General features: G+C 66.6%; 1 protein-coding gene across 3 annotated transcripts; it reads right to left on the bottom strand.

The window, feature by feature from the left end:
* Nucleotides 1-1,365: 1,365 nt before the first annotated feature.
* CAPN15 (calpain 15) lies at nt 1,366-18,170 on the bottom strand. Of its 3 annotated transcripts, none has more exons than XM_070461046.1 (13): nt 17,897-18,170; nt 12,495-12,775; nt 6,927-8,355; nt 6,044-6,252; nt 5,795-5,978; nt 5,497-5,720; nt 4,699-4,824; nt 4,475-4,627; nt 4,026-4,187; nt 3,711-3,937; nt 3,324-3,490; nt 3,058-3,236; nt 1,366-2,987 (listed from the first exon to the last, which is right to left on the bottom strand). In XM_070461046.1, the coding sequence occupies exons 2-13, from the start codon at nt 12,674-12,676 to the stop codon at nt 2,810-2,812; spliced, it is 3,420 nt and encodes a 1,139-aa protein (XP_070317147.1). In that variant the 5' UTR covers nt 12,677-12,775; nt 17,897-18,170; the 3' UTR covers nt 1,366-2,809. The 3 variants fall into 3 exon arrangements, with proteins under 3 accessions (XP_070317147.1, XP_020742148.2, XP_070317148.1); XM_070461047.1 differs by having other exon boundaries at nt 2,891-2,983; XM_020886489.2 differs by lacking the exon at nt 12,495-12,775.
* Between the last annotated feature and the right edge of the window lie 300 nt (nt 18,171-18,470).

The raw sequence follows: 18,470 nt of genomic DNA, 5'->3' as shown, positions 1-18,470 counted from the left end.
TGGGCTGAGAGCGGGAGCCCCTCCGGCCCGCCGGACGCCCACCCCTCATGGTCACCCCCGTCCAGGTCAAGGTCGGGGGCCACGGAGGAGCCGGCTGGCCGCGGCTGTCGTGGGCAGGCGCCCGGGGCGGGCGGGAGTCTGCGGAGCCGAGCCCAGAGCGCGGAGGAGGCGGGAGGCCGCAGCTAATTTGTACACTAAGTGCTTCTGACAGGGCTGCCTCACAAGTGAGAACACCCCGCCGCCCGCCTCGGGAAGGCCACCGCGGCCAACGGGTGGGCAGCCAAGCAGTCTGGGCGAGGGCCGGGAGGGGCCCCAGCCGGCGAGAACGGGGGCCGTAGGGGGACGCGGCCCGGGACAGGCGCCCCTGCAGGCACGCGTCAGGAGGCTGTGCCTCGCCCACCACCCGCACCAGCTCAGGTCCAGGTGCCACCAGGCGGCACCTCGGCGCCCATAGCACCTCCCGGGGGCAGCTGCATCCCCAAGAAGGGTCTTAGCCGCGGGCCCCCGGCCCCCGGTTTCCTCAGCCCTCCCTGCTGGGGAAAGTGTCCAAGGGGAGCAGGCACAGGCTGGGGTCTCCAGGCCAGCCGACAGGGAGGCAGGCAGCCCCCGGGCCCGACAGCTCTGTCCTGGGCGTCTTGGGGCTGCAGCGATGTGGGCCCAGGCTCCCCGGGACGCCCTGGGGTGACGGAGCCCAGCCCCCCGAGGACAGGTCCAGCGCAGCCATGGATGGAGTGGGGGGTGGGGTGGGGGTGCGTCTCCAGGCGCTGAGTGGAGATGCATTGTGGCAGCTCCCCGCCGCCCGAGGCCCGCCCGGAGCGAACACTGCTGGTGGCTTTAATTGCTTTCACATTCGATAGGCTGGCCCGAGACAGGCCTCTTACACCCAGCGCGGCCTCGGCACCCCAGCCCCCTTCTCGCTGGGAGACTGGCCCGCCTGGCCCCACATGGAGCCTGGGCTAGGACTGCGGGCTGCACGCCGCCCAGCCTGGCAGGGAGTGGGCACGGGGCGGCCGTCTCCCAGCCCCGCACACCCTCTGCTCCACCGTGACAAACAGATCCAGACAGGCGCCTGGAACGCAGCTGTCTCTCTAGGAAAAGCCCGGCACAGGCAGGGCCCTTCTGAGGCTTCATGGGTGCCAGTCTGTGAACCACCGCAGGGTTGGACCTGAGCCACTGCCCCACCTGGATGCCCCATCCCTCCTGGGGTGCAGGCAGCGGGTGGCAGGGTGCCCCTGAAGGCTCCCTGGGAGGCAGGCCTGGGTACCAACCCAGGCATCCCAGAGAGGCTGTCCCTAGGTGGGCACAGCTGTCCCAGAGAGGAGCCCAGGGGCCAGGGGCCCCTGGGAGAGACAGACGAAAACGCACTTACAAAACAAAACATCTTTATTTGGTCCGTCGGAGCCTGAGTCTGGAAACACCCATGGGGTCATCCTACGGGGATGGCGCTGACGTTGATAAAATAGTCTCTGCATCAGAAGAGCTGCCGTATGTACAAGGTTAAAAATACTCACAGCTCAGAGTAAGAGGAGGAGTACAAAGGGGGCGGGGGGGGGGGGGTCTAGTGCTTCTCCAGGTGTGAACCCCCCACTCAGAGTGACAGGAGTACAAAGGGGGCCAGGGGTCTAGTGCTTCTCCAGCTGCGAAACTGCCCCCCCCCCCCCGCCCGACCCCACAGCCCCATGGAAAGCAAGGGACTACGGGCAGGGCTGCTCGCTGCCAGAAGGCTGCCGGGCAGCAAGGCCGGGCACCCAGGAAGCGGCCTTAGTCATCCCCAGGCAGACAGAGCTCAGGGCTGAGCAGACAGGGAGAACGCTGGCTCGGCGGGAGGGCTGTGGGGCTGGGGCCCACCCTGATTGCGCCTGGACATGGCCCAGGGGACTCTGGGACTCTGCTTCTCCTGCAGGTCAGGTGGTGCTAAGCACAGGGCTGGGCCCAGACCCACCTGACCACCACCCCAGCCCCGGCCCAGGGCATGGCTTCGATCCTGGCTGGCACGCCAGGAATTGCATAGTGTCCCTCCCCACCCTGGTTCAGCCCACAGTTGCCAGGCACCTGCCTTCTCAGACCCTGCTGGGGCTCTAGGGACCCCTGCTGGCCGCATGAGGGCTTGGGGGTGAGGTGGGATATGGGGGCAAACTGAGGGAAGGCTCTCGACCTCTGGCCACAAAGGGGTGGTCCCTACTCTCACCCTGGGATCTTGACCTCTGACCTCCCCGAACTGGAGTGGCCCCTGCTCTCATCCTTGGGCCCTGACCTTGATCCCCTAAAATAGAGGTGGTCCCTACTTTCACCCTGGGGTCCTGGCCTGACCCAACAAAGGGCTGGTCCTTGCTCATCTCAGGGTCCTGGCCTCTGCTCACAAAACGGAAATGGTCCCTGCTCTCAACCTGGAATCCTGACCTCTGACCCCTATGATGAGGGTGGTCCCTGCTCTCATTCTGGGTGGGGTCTTGGCCTCTGACCTGCCCAGATTTGGTTTTGGAGCACATGGCTGCCTGACCAGAGAAGGAGACCCAGGCCCATGGAGAAGGGGCAGCCTCACCCTGATCCTGGAGATTGAAGCCAGACCTCAAGGTGGGCTGGTCAGAGAGGCTGGCACACGGCCCCCTAGAGCTGGAGATGGGTTCGAGGTAATCTGCTGGGTGGCTGGGAGGCCCTGGGCAAGAGGGAGGGGCGGGGGGGAGGGCCAGGGGAGCTGTGCCTGTGGCTGGAGCTCCCTGGGTAGGGGTCCTGAGATTGTGGTTCAAGCGTCCTGTTGGGGTCTCCCTCATAAAGTGCGTGTGGGGGCAGGCGGGTGGGGGCAGGGAGGTCACAGCGGCCGGGGGCCGTGCAGGCCAGCGACCTCGGGCGTGAGTGGGGGGCTGTGGCTGCCCTTGGAGGCTGTCCAGTCGCTGAGGAAGGCCTGCGCTGCCTTGCGGTGCGCCAGGCGGTGGGTGATGGAGAAGCCGGCATTTCCTTCCAGCTGTGACAGGATCACCAGGACCTGCCTGGGGGAGGGGGCCGGTGAGGGCCTGCGGGGCCAGCGGGCCGCCGGGGGCAGGGCGGGGCGGGGCGCACCTGTGCAGGGGCGGCACGCTGTCCTGGGTGCGCAGGCTGCCGCGCGTGGACACCACGTTGAAGCTGTCAGAGCAGTCGCACTGCACGTGCAGGTAAGACTTGGGGTGCCGGTTCTCCACAACCACGATGAGCCCTGCCCAGCCGTGAGTCAGGTAGTAGCAGGTCATGCCCTCGCGGCCCTGGGTGCAGGCAGTGCAGGTATGGGTGGGCGGGCCGTGGGCAGCCACCTCCTGCCGCACCCCCAGGGTCCACGCCCGCCCACCCACCTCGTGCCGTTCGCCCCTGCTCTCCGTGAGCAGGATGATGGCGTCGGCCAGCGTGGTCGGCTGGGCCTCCACGGGCTCCACCATGACGAGCCTCGAGCTGTACACGGCCAGCACGTGGCCGGGCGCCTCCGGGGTGCTCCGCGGGGCCCCCGCTGAGGGGCTGGAGGCTGCAAGGAGCACCGAGGGAGGGAGTGGGTAGCCCTCCTCCTGTGTGCCACCCGGACCGTGTGGGCGGAGCCGCGCTGATGGGCAGGGTGTGGGCGGAGCCTGGGCCCTTGTGGGCGGGCCCGTGCTGATAGGGACAGTGTGGGCGGAGCCTGGGGGCTGTGGGCAGACCTGGGCTGTGTGGGGCGGGGCCTGGGGCCTTGTGGCCACCTGGTCACCTACCCTGCAGAGCCGGTGGGCCGGGTACGGGGCCCCAGTGGTTGAAGGCACAGCACACCACGGCATACTCGCCCGGCTCCAGCATCACGTCACAGTTGACGAACTTCTTCACGGCGCGCTTGCTGTGGGCTAGCAGGCGGCCCAGGCTCAGGCGGCCGCCGCTACCAAAGGAGGCCCGGAACACCAAGACACACATGTCCAGGAGGTGACTGTCCACTGAGTCCGCGCGCCTGGGCGAACGGAAAGGTCGCCAGTGGCCAGGCCCCACCCCTAGACCCGCGACACCCCGCCTTCCCGCTCCCAGTCCGCCCGGCCCACCTGCTGCCCTCCTGGAAGAGGGCAAACTCCAGGGAGGCACGCTCCAGCACCGTGAGGGCCGTCACGCCCACCGGCCCACTGGCCGAGCTGGGGAAGCTGCCTTGCACCCGAGCCTCCTGCCAATCCGAGTGCACCTTGCAGATATCCACGGAGTCGAAGTACCTGGGCAGTGAGAGGACAGTCAGCTGAGCAGCCTCCACCTAGCTGCCCGCACAGCATGCGACCCTGGGCAGGGTGACCGCAGCAGGCTCTCTCGGCTGCTGGCAGTTCTTGGAATCTGTGTTCAGAAACCCCAGTCCTGGCTGTTGTCTGTGGACACCGCCGGGGGCGCCAGGCCCTAAGGCTGACCCATGGGCAGGGTCCCAGCAGAAGCACCCCATGCCATGCAGTAAAAAGGCCGAGCTCCTGGGAAAGATGCTGTATACACCAAGGCGAGCGGTGGGCAGTACCTGACGAAGTCACTGTACTCCATCCAGAAGACACCCTCACTGCTGCCATGAGGCATGAGCTCACTCCGCAGGTGTCCCGGCCAGTGTGGCCACTCGTCTGACCAGCTGCCATTCCAGGAGAAGCGGCCCCACGGGTTCCGTAGGCGCAAGAGCCTATGGACAGACCACAGGGTTGGGGGCCACGCCCATGGCCCCGCCACGCCCATGGCCATGCCCATCCTTACCTGGAGCCCTGGACATCCCGGACATCCAAGATGGAGTAGGCGTGGCGGGGACGCAGGCCTAGACTCTCATAGACAGCGTCGTCCACCTTCATGTTGCCCCCACCACAGGAGGCGCCCATGAGGAACCTGCACAGTTAGAGCAGCCGGCTGACTGGGGCCCCTTGGTATTGGGGTGGGCTCGCTCTCTAGGGGACATCTGCTGTCCTGGCCTGCCTCAGGGAGGTGCAGCTCCAGGAGGGGGTCTCCCTGACTGTGGGAGACCCACGTGGGACTCCAGGGCTCAGGAAGTGATGGGCCAAGCTGAGGCGGGCAGGCCTGGGTCCCTTGGAGGTCTGGCAAGGCTGGGGGCCCTGCCAGCTAGCTCAGAGATGCTGCTCCCCAAGGGGTGGAGCCGTGCCATTGCCCACCACAGCTGAGGGCAAGGGTCCTGGGCCCACCCCAGACACTGGCCAGTGCACGCCTGAGTTCGGAAGCCCCCACTCCCCCAACCCGTCCACCCTGGGGGCTGCTACTGCCAGGTGCCACCATGGAGCTCACTCCACGTGGACCCCCAAGGACGCTGACAGTCATCACAGGCCCAGGTCAGGACAGGGCCTTCTAGGTACAAGCCAATGGACAGCACCCTGCATGCCCTCACCCCATCCGAGCAGGTGAGGTGGCTAGCACAGCATGGGGAGCTGGGCCTCCAAGCTGTTGTCAGCCCGTACCAGAAGTATCTTGTGAAACATGGGTGCAGATCAGGGCGCTGGCCTGACTACTCCTGCTGCTCCAGGCCCCCAGCATGGCTGTCCCTCTTACCCAGCCTCTTTAGAACTCAGCATTTTGGCCCAGATGAGATCAGTGTCCACCGGTTCCTCACGGGGGTTCGTGGAGCTGACCTGCAAGGCTAGGCTCTCACAGGGGGCACCGGTGAGTGTGGCCAGGCCCTCTATGGCGCGCCCAGCCTGGAGCGCAAAGTAGGAGCCGTGCAGCTTGGCCAGCGCTTTCTCGATGAGGGCCACCCACAGCTGCTTGCGCTGAGCCTGTGGGGGGGGCTGGAGTTGTGAGGCCGCCACCTCTTCCCGCCTGCTGCCCGCCCGCCCGCGCCCCCACCCACCTGGGAGAAGAGCAGGAAGCCGGCCTCGTCGCAGGGCAGCATGTCGTCCACCAGCACTGTCGTCCATGTGCCGTCCTTGCACAGCCTCACCTGGTAGGCACCCTCTGCACACAGGCTGCGTGTGACCATCACCCGCTCAACCAGGTCTGGCCGCTCAGCAAGCACTGCCAGCGCGCTCAAGAACCTGCACGAGACTGGGGTTCAGTGGGAGCTTGGCCCGCCCTCCCCAGGTGGGAGCCCCACACTCACCAGCAGTTCCCCAGGAGACCCTGCAGGATGTCGGAAGGCCGGAGTGTGTGGAACACGGACCAGGAGGTGCCATGGTCCCTGAAGACGGAGCAGTTGATCTCGTGCGGCCGCAACCACTGTCGCACACGCTGCTGGACGCTGTCACCCGCGGGGAAGCCCACAGACGCGGGCCCGGGGGGGAAGCTGTCGTCCACAAAGTTCACACTGTTCTGCAGAGACCACGGCCATAACTCAGGGCGGGCCGAACCCCACCCCACCCCAAGAGTGCCCAGCTGCCTGAGCCCGAGAGGAAGTGGGGCAGAGAGCAGCCCTCAGCCTGCAGATGGCACGGCTGAGCCTTGTGAGGCCCACACCACCCTGTGCAGGCATGGTGGACTGCAGTCAGCCAGGGCACAGCAGGCTGGCGACAGGCCAATGGGAGGAATGTGTGCCCCAGGGGACAGTGCGGGGCCCAGCCTGGAGGCTGCAGGTGTGGGTGTGGGGCGCCAGAGGCCCTAGGAAGAGAGGTGGGGGGTCTGAGGGGGGCAGGGTGGCCGGGACACAGCTCTGGACGGGCTGCCAGCAGCAACAGAGGGCAGCAGCCCGGGGGACAGATCCCTCCAGGGCCCTGGGGGTGACACCCTGGGCTTAGCCTCCTGCAGTCCAAGAGCAGAGAGCACGCGGGGCACCTGTCTCAGCTGGGGTTCTGCAACCAGGGGCGGCACCCGGCCTGCCTGTCCCCACCTGCCCGTAAGGCCACTGCTGCTGGTGCTCACGCTGGGGGTGAGGGGTCAGGACCCTCTCGGACACGGAAGGAGAAGGGCCTGAGGATCTCAGGTGACTGGTCACATGGGGGTCACCGGAGCTGAGGTTTGGGGGCGAAGGGACCGCCGCGGGGCCGCACCTCCCGGCAGAAGGCCACGATGTCCTCCCACAGGGCCTTGGCCTCGCCCTCATCCGTCTGCCGCCGCTTCTCCACAAGCACGCTCTCCCTGCGCCGCAGCGGCGCCACGCCCCGGCGCTGGGCCGCCAGGAGCTGGGGGGTGTGGCAGGTGGCACAGTGCTTGGCCCGAGGCGCGTTGAGGAGGGTGCAGGCAGGGCAGGCCCACTGGCCCGGGCGCTCAGACGGCGCCACGGGGAGGGGGCGGCCGGCCTTGTGGGCTGGGCAGGGCCCGGGCCTGTCTGCACTGCAGTCGGGGCAGTGGGCGGGGGCGTCGCCGTGCTCCTGGAAGCCGTGAAGCTTGGAGCAGCCACACATCGTGCACCGGGGGTTTGCCGTGGGGTTCCTGAGCGTGCACCTGGCGCACGACCAGGTGGTGAAGTCAGGGCTGGAGGGGCTGGCCGGCGTGTAACGCACACTATCACCACCCAGGTCAATGATGTCGCTGCCCGGCGTCGTGCTGCCGGCCTCGCAGTGAGCAGGGCTGGCGGGCCCCGGGAGGCGCAGCGTAGGGCCCCCCTCAGCTGCCTCCTCCTCCAGGAAGCTCAGTCGCTTGCCTGACAGCAGCTCTGACAGGCGGGAGGCCCCGGCTGCGGGCCGCCCCAGGCCCTGGGGGGGCCCCTTGGAGCCGGCAGAGGGCGAGGGCTGGGCGGCCTCAGGCACCGGTGGCTGCAGCTGGGGGGGCACCTCGCGGCGGCTGCGAGGCACAGGGTTGTTCTGGAGGGTGGGTGAGAACGGGCTGAAGGGTGGCCCCCGGGGGGGCTCCTGGTCCACGGCAGAAGGAGGGTTGGCCTCGGCACCTTCCCCAGGCTGGGCAGGGGCCGGCACGCCGGGGAAGCCTGCAGGAGCCACAACTTCCGGGACCACAAGTGCCTCGGGAGGGATCCTGGGCAGCGAGAGTTTCCGGGGCCCCCCGCAGGCTGAGCAGGAGCTGGCCACGGGAGTGTTATGCAGCGTGCAGCGCTGGCAGGCCCAGCCGCTCCCAGGCACGGCTGCGCCCCCATCCTGCCCCTCCGCTTCCGCTGGCCGGCCGCCTGCTGGCTCCACGGCCACCGGCCCCGCTGTCCGCAGGGGCCCCACCTCGTCCCGGCAGCTGCCCGGGGGCTCTGGGGGCGCCCCGTTGATGATGGGCAGCGGGGAGGCCCCTGGGCCGGGCTCAGGGGCGAAGCCACACACCTCGCAGGCCCCCCTGCCCAGAAGGTTGCGGAATGTGCAGCGGGCACACGGCCACTTCTGCTCCTCCACGCTGAGTCGCAGGATCTGGTCCAGGTCGGGCTTGTGCCGCGGGGCCTCGCAGATGGAGCACTGGCGCTGGCCAGCCGGGTTCAGGAAGGTGCAGCGTGCGCAGGCCCACTCCCCGACCGCGGCCATGGGCCCGGGCGAGTGCGTGTGGCTGCAAGGGAAGGCTGTGGTCAGGGGTTTCTGACAAGGGTGTCAAGAGTGTTCAGGGGGGAACGATGGTCTTTTCAACCAATGCACTAGGAAAATTGGATCTAAATGCTAAAGGAGGAGTCAGACCCGTACCTCACGCCATATTCGAAACTTAACTCAAAATGGATCAATGACATAAGTGTGGGAATGAAAACTATGAAACTCTTAGAAGCAGAAAATGTAGGTAAATTTTCATGACCGTGCAGGCAAACAAAGGAAAAAACAAAAGAACATCAAACCTAACATCTTCCATGAATCAAAGGACACCATAAAGAAAGTGAAAAGATATCCTACAGGAGACCACTGTGTGTTTTGCAAACCGTGTGTTTGATCAGGGTCTAGCAGCCAGAACGTATGAAACGTTCTTACGACCACATGACAAAAACCTGGCTTTAAAAATGGGCAGAGGATTTGAGGCGACTTTCCCCAGAGATCCGGAGAAGCCCGTGGAAAGCTGCTCAGCAGGTCAGTCAGGGAAATGCAAAGCGCACCAGCCCACCCGGCAGGACAGCTGTCAGGACCTGGAGCTGGAGAGACCCGGTCTCCCACGTCGCTGGGGGAGCACAGAATAGCACAGCTGCTGCGGGAAACCGTTAGATGGCTCCCCAGAAGCTACGGAAGGACCACAGTTAAGACCCAGCAATTCCACCCCAGGTACGTGCTCTTCACCAGCACACATCCACACATGCTCAGCAGATTTGCCCACAGCAGCCAACTGGTGGAATCAAGCCAAGTGTCCACCAATGAATAAATGGACAAACAAGACATGGAACACCATTCAGCAGCCAGGAGCGAAGCGCGGACACACGCCAGCACTGGGCCCCGACACATGGCATGATTCACCCACGGGAAGGTTCAGGATGGGCAAACTCAGAGGCAGGAGCCGGCTGCTCCCGAGGGCTGAGCAGGGTCTCACCCTCACCCGCCGCTCGAGGCCAGCCCGCGTGGGGGGCGTCCACGCTCTCTTGCTGACGGTAGCTGATCTGCTCGGCAGAAACACCAACTGCTCTTTTACAAGGAGGCGTGGAGCTCGCGCTTCTCATGCTACATTTACGCCAAACACTCCAGGAAGAAAGAAAACTTCCCTCTTCAAGACACAAACAGAAACCCTCCCCCAAGCAGCACGATGGTTCCTGGGCCCAGCGCAGGCTGATGCCGCCTCCCCGGGTGCGTGGCTGAGCCTCGGGGCTGTCCACAGCTGCCGCAGCGCCTAGTGCTGGACGCACCCTAGCCGGGTCAGCTTGGGCTTCTGCGTCACCAAAGCCTAAGAAACCCCCCTGCTGCTTCCCAGCGAGAAGGCCCACGTGGCCACACAGACAAGCCGCACACACGCTGGAGCCCGGGCCCAGGCTTGGATGGCTGCCCTGCGCCCCGTGTGCCCCCGCAGCCTGGGGGAGACTTGGGGGGAGACTCAGGCCAGCCCTTGGCTCCAGGCCCCCAGTGGTCCAGGTGTGCTGAGCACACGGGAGGGCAGGAAGCCTCACCCTTCACCCCTTACAGCCCGACAGCTGGCCGGGCCCGGCCCGGATGAGCACGAGGCCACACTGGGGTCCTCGGCTGGTGTCCCGGGAGGGCGGGAGGCGGTGCGGGCTGCCTCCCTCAGGGACCTGCTCGACCCACGCCTCAGTCTCGGTGTCACGGGGTGGGCGGGTACGAAGCAGCTCAGGGGGCAGCGGTGGGGTGTCCGGAAGAACCTGGGCCTTCACCACCCCAGCCCCAAAGCCAGGGTCACCTCCCAGCACCCTGATGTACCAGAGCCTCCACACAGACGCTCCCAAGCACCAGGCGCTCTCAGGGGCTGGGCGCCCACCCTCAGGACACAGCGAAAGCCGTAGATGGGGTGAACAGCACACGCCTACTCAGCCTCGGCTCTCTGGGCTACAGCCTCAGCCCCAGATCAGAGGCAGGCGGGGGCGGGTGCTCCCGGGACACGGGGGCTGCAGCAGCTGGGAAACGGCCTTTGGCTCCCTGGAAAGCTAAGTGGAGTAAGTTGGGTCCCCACTCAAGGACCCCGCTGGTCAGGCCAGCAGACCTGAGGCCGCGCTACCTGGCAGGACGCCCACCTGACCCTGACCCCCAGCTGGCCCCAAGGGGCACACGGGCACCTCCCTCCAAGGTCACCTTCAGCCAACTTTGCACCATCCCCTCGGCTTGTGTCCCCAGGGCAGGCCTGCAGCTCTCAGGGGCCGATGCCCACACCAACCCCAGGTCCTCTGGGCGTTGCAGCTCCGGGTCCACCTGGCGGTGGGACCAAGCCCAGACCTGCAGGCTCCTCAATGGAGGGGGCGCTGTGCGGCAGGTCCCCACAGGGCCCCTCAGGGCAGGGACAGCTTGGCCGGGCCACTCACACGTGTGTGTCCACGTGTCCAGCGGAGGTGTGGGGAGCATTGGCCTGCCTCTGCCACACCAGCCCCCCGCCTGCCCCTCTAGTGTCTAGTCGGGTGCCTGTGGATTCCTCAAGGTCACTGGCGGCTCTTCCTCCTGACTCACTCCAGGTGGCACAGCTAACTACTGGCGGCGCTGGGTGGGAGAATAAGAGGGTGCGGGCCAGACCGGTGACATCTCTGCCACCCGCCTCGGGGCCCGTACCCCTCCCTGAGGCCTAGCAATTCCCCCCTCCCCAGCGACTTGCCTGAGAACGTAAATACGTGGAAATGAAACGACATGTGTGCCTGGAGAGGGCGCGAGGAGACGCTCTGGCCCCTGGGGAGACGCCGGTCAGAGCAGCTTGGCGACCACCCTGCATGCAGGCAGGACGGCGCAGGGAGGGTGTGGAGAAACCAGAACCCTCCCTGCGTGGCTGGGGGCCTGGGAAATGGCGCGACCACTGTGGAGAGCAGCCTGGCAGCTCCTCAGACAGTTAAACGTAAACTTACAGTAAACACCAGCAACCTCATTCTGTGTAGTTACACAGGGAGGTGACAACACACGTCTGTACAAACTCCTCTCCACGCACGTCCACAGCGGCAGAGCTGCAAGTCCGAGTGCCCATCAGTAACCAGCAGGCCTACTTCACACGGCAGAGCATCGCTCAGCCATAAAGGGGCGAAGTCCCGACACTCGCTACCACGCGGGTGGCCCGAGAACACGACGCTCAGTGAGAAGCAGACACAGAGGCCACACACCGTGTGATTCCCACTGTGTGAGCAGAGCCCCTGACGGCAGGGGAGTGCCATCCAAAGCCATCACTGACCGCACAGGGACCCGAAGCCCTCTGCTCCCCAGCCGTCCCTCTGGACCACGGGCCTCCACGACTGTTCACTGGGGTCGCGCGGTGACCCCCAGAAGCCTGCCAAGACCCAGGTCCTGCTCCACGCACAGGCCAGCCGCCTAGATGGTGAGCCCAGGACATGCTCGTGGCCCACACACACCAGGTACTGTCCCGCACAAGTGAGCTGTGTCTGATGAAGTGCCTGCTGAGGGCCACCAGCAGAGGGCAGTATCTGCAGCCCCTGAGGCGGGCTGGGGCCCCGAGGAGGCCAAGTGCCACCTCTGGCCCAAGGGCGGTGGACTCTGAGTGTCTGCTGCGCCCCTCACCCTCCAGCCAGGCTGCAGGACGCGGAGAAGCTGGGGTATCCGTGTGTGTGCAGCGTGGCTGGGCTGCCCACCCCTCACCTCAGCACCCGGAGGTGGAGCTCGCCGGGGGAGCCTGGGTCGAGTCCAGCCGCAGCTGGAGGACGTGAGCACGTGGAGGGAGGCTTGTCAGCGGGACCCACAGCCCCCAGGCCCCTGTACGCAGCCACGTCACAGGGCAACACGTGTGTGGGCCACGGCAGGGCCGCAGATTCCACAGGAAGCAAGCAGCATTCTCGGTGCATGCCATGCCCCCAGCCCTACCCAGCAAACAGCTCCAGCAGACGCTGCAGTGCCAGCGGACAAGCAAGCCCCCGGCCTGAGGCGGTGGCAGTCCTGGCCCCATCATCTGCGGTTCTGAGACCCTCAGCCCAGCTCCGGGGGGAGGGGGTCCTGGGTGTGCTCTGCCCAATGAGCAGCCTGAGTCGCCCGGGTCTCTGGGGTGAAAAGAGTCGCCAGAGGGCCCTAAGGGACAGAGCCCGCTTGTCTGGGAGGCCCCCAGGGGCCACCCCTACTCCACCCGCTTACCTTCGGGCCCGGGGCCGCGGGGGCGGGTGCTGCCGGGTGCCCAGGCTGTCGCCCCACGCAGGCCCCCCGGGGCCGCTCCTACCCCAGCCGGCCGCTGCCGGGGGCCCCGGGCAGGGCGGTCCCCGGGGGAAGCCGTGGTCCGACTCGGTCTCGGCGGCCAGCGAGGAGGCGGAGCTCCCCATGGCCCCCGCGGCAGCCACACTGAATGCCGGGCCTGGTCACAGGGCGCCGGCGGTGGCGGGCGAGGCAGAGCATGGAGGAGGGCGGCCTCGAGAGCCGGGCTGGTCCGAGGAGCACAACAGAAATGACAGAGACAGAGAGAGAAGAGACATGTGACTACGGCGCCTGGAGGGTCCCAGCGCATGCGCGGCTTCCGGGCCAGCAGGGGCACCTGCAGCAGGGCCACCACCAGGGTCCCCCGTACCCCGTGGTGCCCCCAGCATGGCCCTCTCGGCGCCCCCGGGGCGAGGTGGCTTTGCCACAGTTGCTGGCCTTCAGAATGGGTCTCACCCTGGAAGAAATGATCGAGGAGATACTTAACCAGAGAAAATAAGCTGGAAGAGGAGTGCCCAGTAGGGCTGGTGAGCCCTGGGCACTATCCACAGTCACCCCCACGGCCCTTATGGAGGACAGCCTCCCCTGACCCGGCGACGGTGAGCAGGAAGGGGCCCAGGAGGCTGCCTGCTCTCGGGAGGCGTGGGCCCAGGTACACCTGTCCTGAGGTGGGAGGTGGCGGGGGGAAGGGGGCGTCTCCTTTCAGATGAGGTGAGTCCCAGTCAGGCCAGGGAAGACGCCTGGGCTGCCTCTGGGCCGCTGAGGCTGTCCACTTCCCTTTCTGGTCTGCCTCAGCCCAGGTCCAGCACCCACGGCCCCTTCCCAGCAGGGCAGCGACTCTGTCGGGGGAGGGCCTGGGCCCTGTCCTCAGTGCTGCAGTCAGGCCAGCGAGCCGGGTAGCAACACTCCTGCTGGACCTATTCCTCCAAGGGACGGAGACCAGGGCCGGACAGGCTGCCCAAGGCCCAGGGCCCCTGAAAGTCACCCACCACTCAGGCTTCCCCTCAGCTCGACCAGAGCCAACTGGGGTGAGGGGGGTCCCCAGCGGCTGCAGAGCCAACGCCCCCCACATCCACCGACAGGAGGGCCGCCTGCTGGGAGCGCCCTGCAAGCCGCAGGGGTCCCTTCTCACTCCTAACAACCACGTGGAAAGGACAGACACAGGGGATCGGGGTCACATCACCCGACACGCCTGACACGCCGCCAGGCCCACCTGATGTCAGGGTGAGGCCCGTGTGAGCCCGGGACCACCCGCCTCCAGTCGCAGCCCTTCCCCTCCTACGGCGGACGCTCACCCCCATGGGGACGAGTCACACTCGGGCGGCGGCCACGTCTGGAGTCCTGCGCCCTGGGCTGTGAGGGGGTGCTCATGGCGCCCAGGCCGTGGGCAGTCAGGCCCACGCCGAGCTGGTCCTTCAGGACACCTGCCCCTCCATGGCAACCAGGCCAGCCCCCAGCCTCCTGCCCCAACCCCACGCGGCACCTTCCCGGGGAGAGACTCCGAGCATCTCCAATACTCCCTTGCCGCAGCCAAACCCTGAGTGGCCGAGGCCTCGAGCTGAAGCTAAGCCACAAAGGTGCCCACGGAGCAGGAGCACTCACGCCCGAGTCCAGGGCTGACCAGGAGCTCGGCCCATGCCCACTGAGAGCAGAGAGGACGGCTGGGGGCAGCCCACCCGCAGCCAGAGCCCAGGGGAGCGAGGACAGGGCCTGGCCTCCGTGCCGCCTCGGTCTCGGGGTGGAAGGCGAAGTCCTGCAGCAGGGAGACAGGTTGGCACCCCTGGCCGATGGACTCTGAGTCCTGGCGATAAGCCTGTGGGCTGGGCTACTCAAGGGCCAAAGTCCAGACCCGTCCAGTGGGGAGGGCCAAGCGCCTGGAAGACCCACCCCCGAGCCTCGCCACCGAGGCCAAGCCCAGGTTCCAGGGCACAGCCCGTCTGGCTGCAGGGCCTCACACTGAGCAGTCTGGGGCCTGACTCGGCTGCTCCTCGCTGCCTGGTCCAAGGCCACCACTGTCTAGGCCGGCCAGGGCCACAGGGGACAAGGCCTCCGCAGCCTGGCTCTGCCCATGGCTGCAGCCACCAGGGAAGGGTGCGTGGGGCGAGGGTCAGGGCTCTCAGCAAGCAGTCAGCGAGACTCCCAGGGACCCAGGTCCTGGTACCACTTGCCCGCGGGTCACATGCCTCCTGTCCTTCCCAGGTGCACTGTGAGGCCCGGACACCCCCACTGGCCAGGCCAGGACCTTGAGAAGAGGGCTGTTGAGATTCTGCTGAAAGTTACCATCAATGTCACCTAAAAACCAGCTGTAGGAACAAAACAGAAACCAGCATTCCACTATCCGGCCCGGGAGGAAACAGTCCGGCCGCAGACCCTGCCTGCACATGCTTCAGGCAGCCGCTGTCTCCACACCTCGGCCCTGCCGTGTCCAGCCGTGGTCCAGATCCTGGGCCCCCCACCCCGTACGGGTCACATGGCCAGCAGGGCTCCGCTTCCAGGCCCCTGCTTTCCGGGAGAGAGGGGTGGAGACAGTCCCCCAGGGTGACACCCACAGGTGAGGGGAGGCTCACCGGCAGGGAGAACAGAGGATGGGATGCAGGGTCCCGGCGTGTTCTTTGTCTCTAGTTGTACCCACTCAGTCGAGCGTCAAGAAAAAGGAAACTTCTGCCAGGGAGCCAGGGACGCCACCATGAATTCACTTTCCAGTTCACAAGTTCAGAGCCGCTTGCTAACAGGCGCACACCTCTGGCACTTCCACATTTCTGTTGGCCAAGTGGCTGCAAAGCAGCGCGGCCTGGGCGGCTGGTGACCGCAGACCTCACGGGGACAGTGTTGCTTCAGAGACATAAAGGTACTGGAGCCTCCGGCTCAGGCCGGGGAGGCAGACGGACCGTGGGGAGCATCTCTGCAGCCGCCTCCTCAGGAGCGGTGGGTTGGGGGGGAGCCCTGGCAGGGCAGCCGTGGAGGGGCCAGCAGCAGGCGCTGCCTCTGCTCCAGGCTTGGCCCAACGGCCGAGGAAGTGAAGCCATGGGCGCTTCCTTGGGATACGGACACCATGGCTCTCGTCAGTAGCAGCTATCAGCCTGCTTTCCCTCTGACGTCTCACAGGGCCATCCAGCCCCGGCCCACAGTGCGGCCACCAGGGAGCGGGAAGCAGACAGCAGGAGCGGGGTCACTGCTGGAGGGAGATGGTGCCGCCAGGACGGGCAGGGAGGCCGGAGCCCCGGACAAGTCCTCACTGGAGGGACAGTGTGTCCTGGGGGCGTCAGGAGGTCCCCGCTGCTCCCCCGTGGCCCCCAGCTCCCTGCATCATCCTGGCAGCACCAGCACAGCCATCCGCAGGGTGACCCAGAGTGACAGGTGTGCCTGGGCAGGTGTCCAAGTCCAAACTCCACCTATACCCTCCTTCCCCTCATCCAGGAAGGTGGAGACGGGCTGGCCGGTCCTCTTCCCCAGGAGGCTGCAGGTGCTGTTCTGGACCCACGCCCCCAGAGGCTCCTCTGAGTTCAGAGCCAGGTCACCAGGGCCGCCTGCCGCTGACGCAGGATGCTCGCTGACTACCTGCCTTGGTGCGGCCAGGGCAGTGCTGGGCATGGGGAGCCGGGTACACCAAAGGGACGCCACAGGCCTGCTGGGCACTCTTGGGGGGGGGGTAGGTGCTGGGGGGGGGGGGTGACCCTGCCTGGGAACCTGGCACAAGAGGTTAGACGAGAGAGACACCACCATGTCCCTGCTTCAGGACGCTCCTGCAGGTGCCAGGTGGGAGGGCAGGAGTCAGTGCGGGCAAAAGAGCAGCTGATCCGAGGGCAGGGAGCACCCGGGCCGAGTCTGAGCTTGGGCTCTTACACACCCAGCCCCGCAGGCTCTTCAGCAACCCGCTCAGGCCCACGAAGACATCCGTGGTTTTAGAGAACCTCTGGAGTGCAGAATCCTTCTTCCCGAATAAAAGACAAGCATCGGGGGTGGTGGAAGCAGGGGCTGGAAGGACTGGATGTGCAGCCCACCTATCCCTCTCCACAGCCCGGCTGCCCTCAGCCTGGGCCTCTTGTCTGTAAAGTGGGGCTCAACAAGATGCTGTCTGACACAGGGGTCCAGAGAGTCTAATGCAGAGCCTGAAACCAAAGAGTTTCAGCAAAGTGAACCCGTCCAGAAGGGTTTGAGGACCCAGCCGCCTCCTGTTCTCAGAGCACCTGGTCTGGGGCAGGGGTCCTTAGAGCAGAGACACTAGATAAGACCAGCTCCAACTCTAAAGCCTAGCAATCACTGAGTTTAAGCCTGGCTTTCAGGAGGTCACGAGGTCACCAGTCTGGTTGCTCACGGGGAGCAGCTCTAGAGAGCTTCAGACGCAGAAGAAAAGAGAAGCGCTCCTCCTGGGAGCAGAACCACCCAAGAGGAAGTGAGAGGTGCCTGACACCAAGGCCAGGCCGTGCCCACCAGCAGAGCTGCAGAGCAGGGGCTCCCAGGCTCCCCTCCCATCTGGGGCCCTCCTCCAGGCACCTGGGCCACTGAAATACTACCCTTCTCCCCCACGGTTGAGAAAGGCACTCAGAAGTGGAAAGATCAACTTACCCCATCTCCCCTGGAGCCCAGTTCTGGGGGCAGGGTGGGGGGGTTCCTCCCACAGGGGCTTAGACTGCCCCCAGACGCAGGCAGAGGGAGGGGGCCCCGCAGGAGGGGCTCTCAGGAGAGCACAGAACCACCAAGCACCCAGTTGAGTCCCAGCTCCCCCACAGTTAGGCAGGGCTTGCAGCCACAAGACCCCAAACTCCCAGGCTGGGCCTTACTGGGGTCCTGTTGTCTGCAGTCTGGTCACAAACTCCTGCGTGTTAAGGGCGCCCGAGAGCCAGCCCCATCAGGGCCATTTGATCACACAAGGCTGCCCTGGCCAGGATCAGAAGGGCCCCCCATCCTGTGGGCAGCCCGGTGGGCCGGGAGCCCAGCAGACACTCTGGGGGCCACCATGGGTAACTTTTCGGTTCGCTCCAGCGCCAACAGGAAAAGAACAGTAGGAGGAAGCGACGTTGGTGGCCAGTGGGCAGACAGGACGCGCCTGCTCCCCCACTCCACCGGGCCGGGCCGGACACTTCCCCTAACGCCGCCGCGGCCGGGACACTGACCGGAGATAAGGGCGCTCAAGGGCAGGAGGGGCTGAGGCCGCCTCCCGCGTCTACAGACCCTGGGCTGGTCTCCCGCTGCCCGGCGCCCGAGGTCCTGGCGGCTCCCCTCTCCAGCAGCGTCCCCAGCCCGGCCAGGACCGGCCAATGCCCAGGAGGCGCCGCCCGTTGGCCACGGCTTCCCGGGGGTCCAGGCCGCGCCCCCGGCCCCGGCCTGGCCCGGGTGACGGGACTCACCTCCGCAAACCCGCGGCGCCTCCTCAGTCCCCGAGGCCCGGCTCGCTCGCCCGCGCCGGCCGGCCCACAACTTGTTCTCGGAGGGCGGGCGGGCCCTCTGCCGTCGGCGCGCGGCCCCGACAGCTTCTCGCTCTGAGTGGCGGAGCCGGCGAGCGCACCGACCCAGCCCGGCCCGCGCCGCACCCTGCGCCGCCTCCGTAGCGTAGCGCCCGGTCGGGGCCCCGTGGCTACGGCGCGCCCGGGGCGCACGCGGCGCTGTGAATCGCGCGCCCGAACTACCGCTCCCACAAGACAGTGCAGTGCGCGGGGCAGGCCGGGAGGCGGAGTCCAGGGCGGCGCGCGAGGCAGGCCGGGAGACTGACCGGGGCGGCGGCCTGTAGCCGCCTCGACTTGGCGCCCTTCGACGTCCCCGGCAGTCTCGCCCGCAGGCGCCGAGGGAAGTGGCCGAGCCCGCTGCCGGGCGGCGAGCTGTGCTGGAGGAGGTACCGATGAGGGAACGAGGACTACAAGCCCCAGAATGCCCGGGCTGCAGGAAGGGGCGGGACCTTTAGCGGCCCGGCACGACGCTTCCGGT

Source organism: Odocoileus virginianus, chromosome 33 (genome assembly GCF_023699985.2).
Source record: "Odocoileus virginianus isolate 20LAN1187 ecotype Illinois chromosome 33, Ovbor_1.2, whole genome shotgun sequence".
Taxonomy (NCBI): domain Eukaryota; kingdom Metazoa; phylum Chordata; class Mammalia; order Artiodactyla; family Cervidae; genus Odocoileus; species Odocoileus virginianus.
This window is presented reverse-complemented; position numbering and strand designations above follow the sequence as displayed.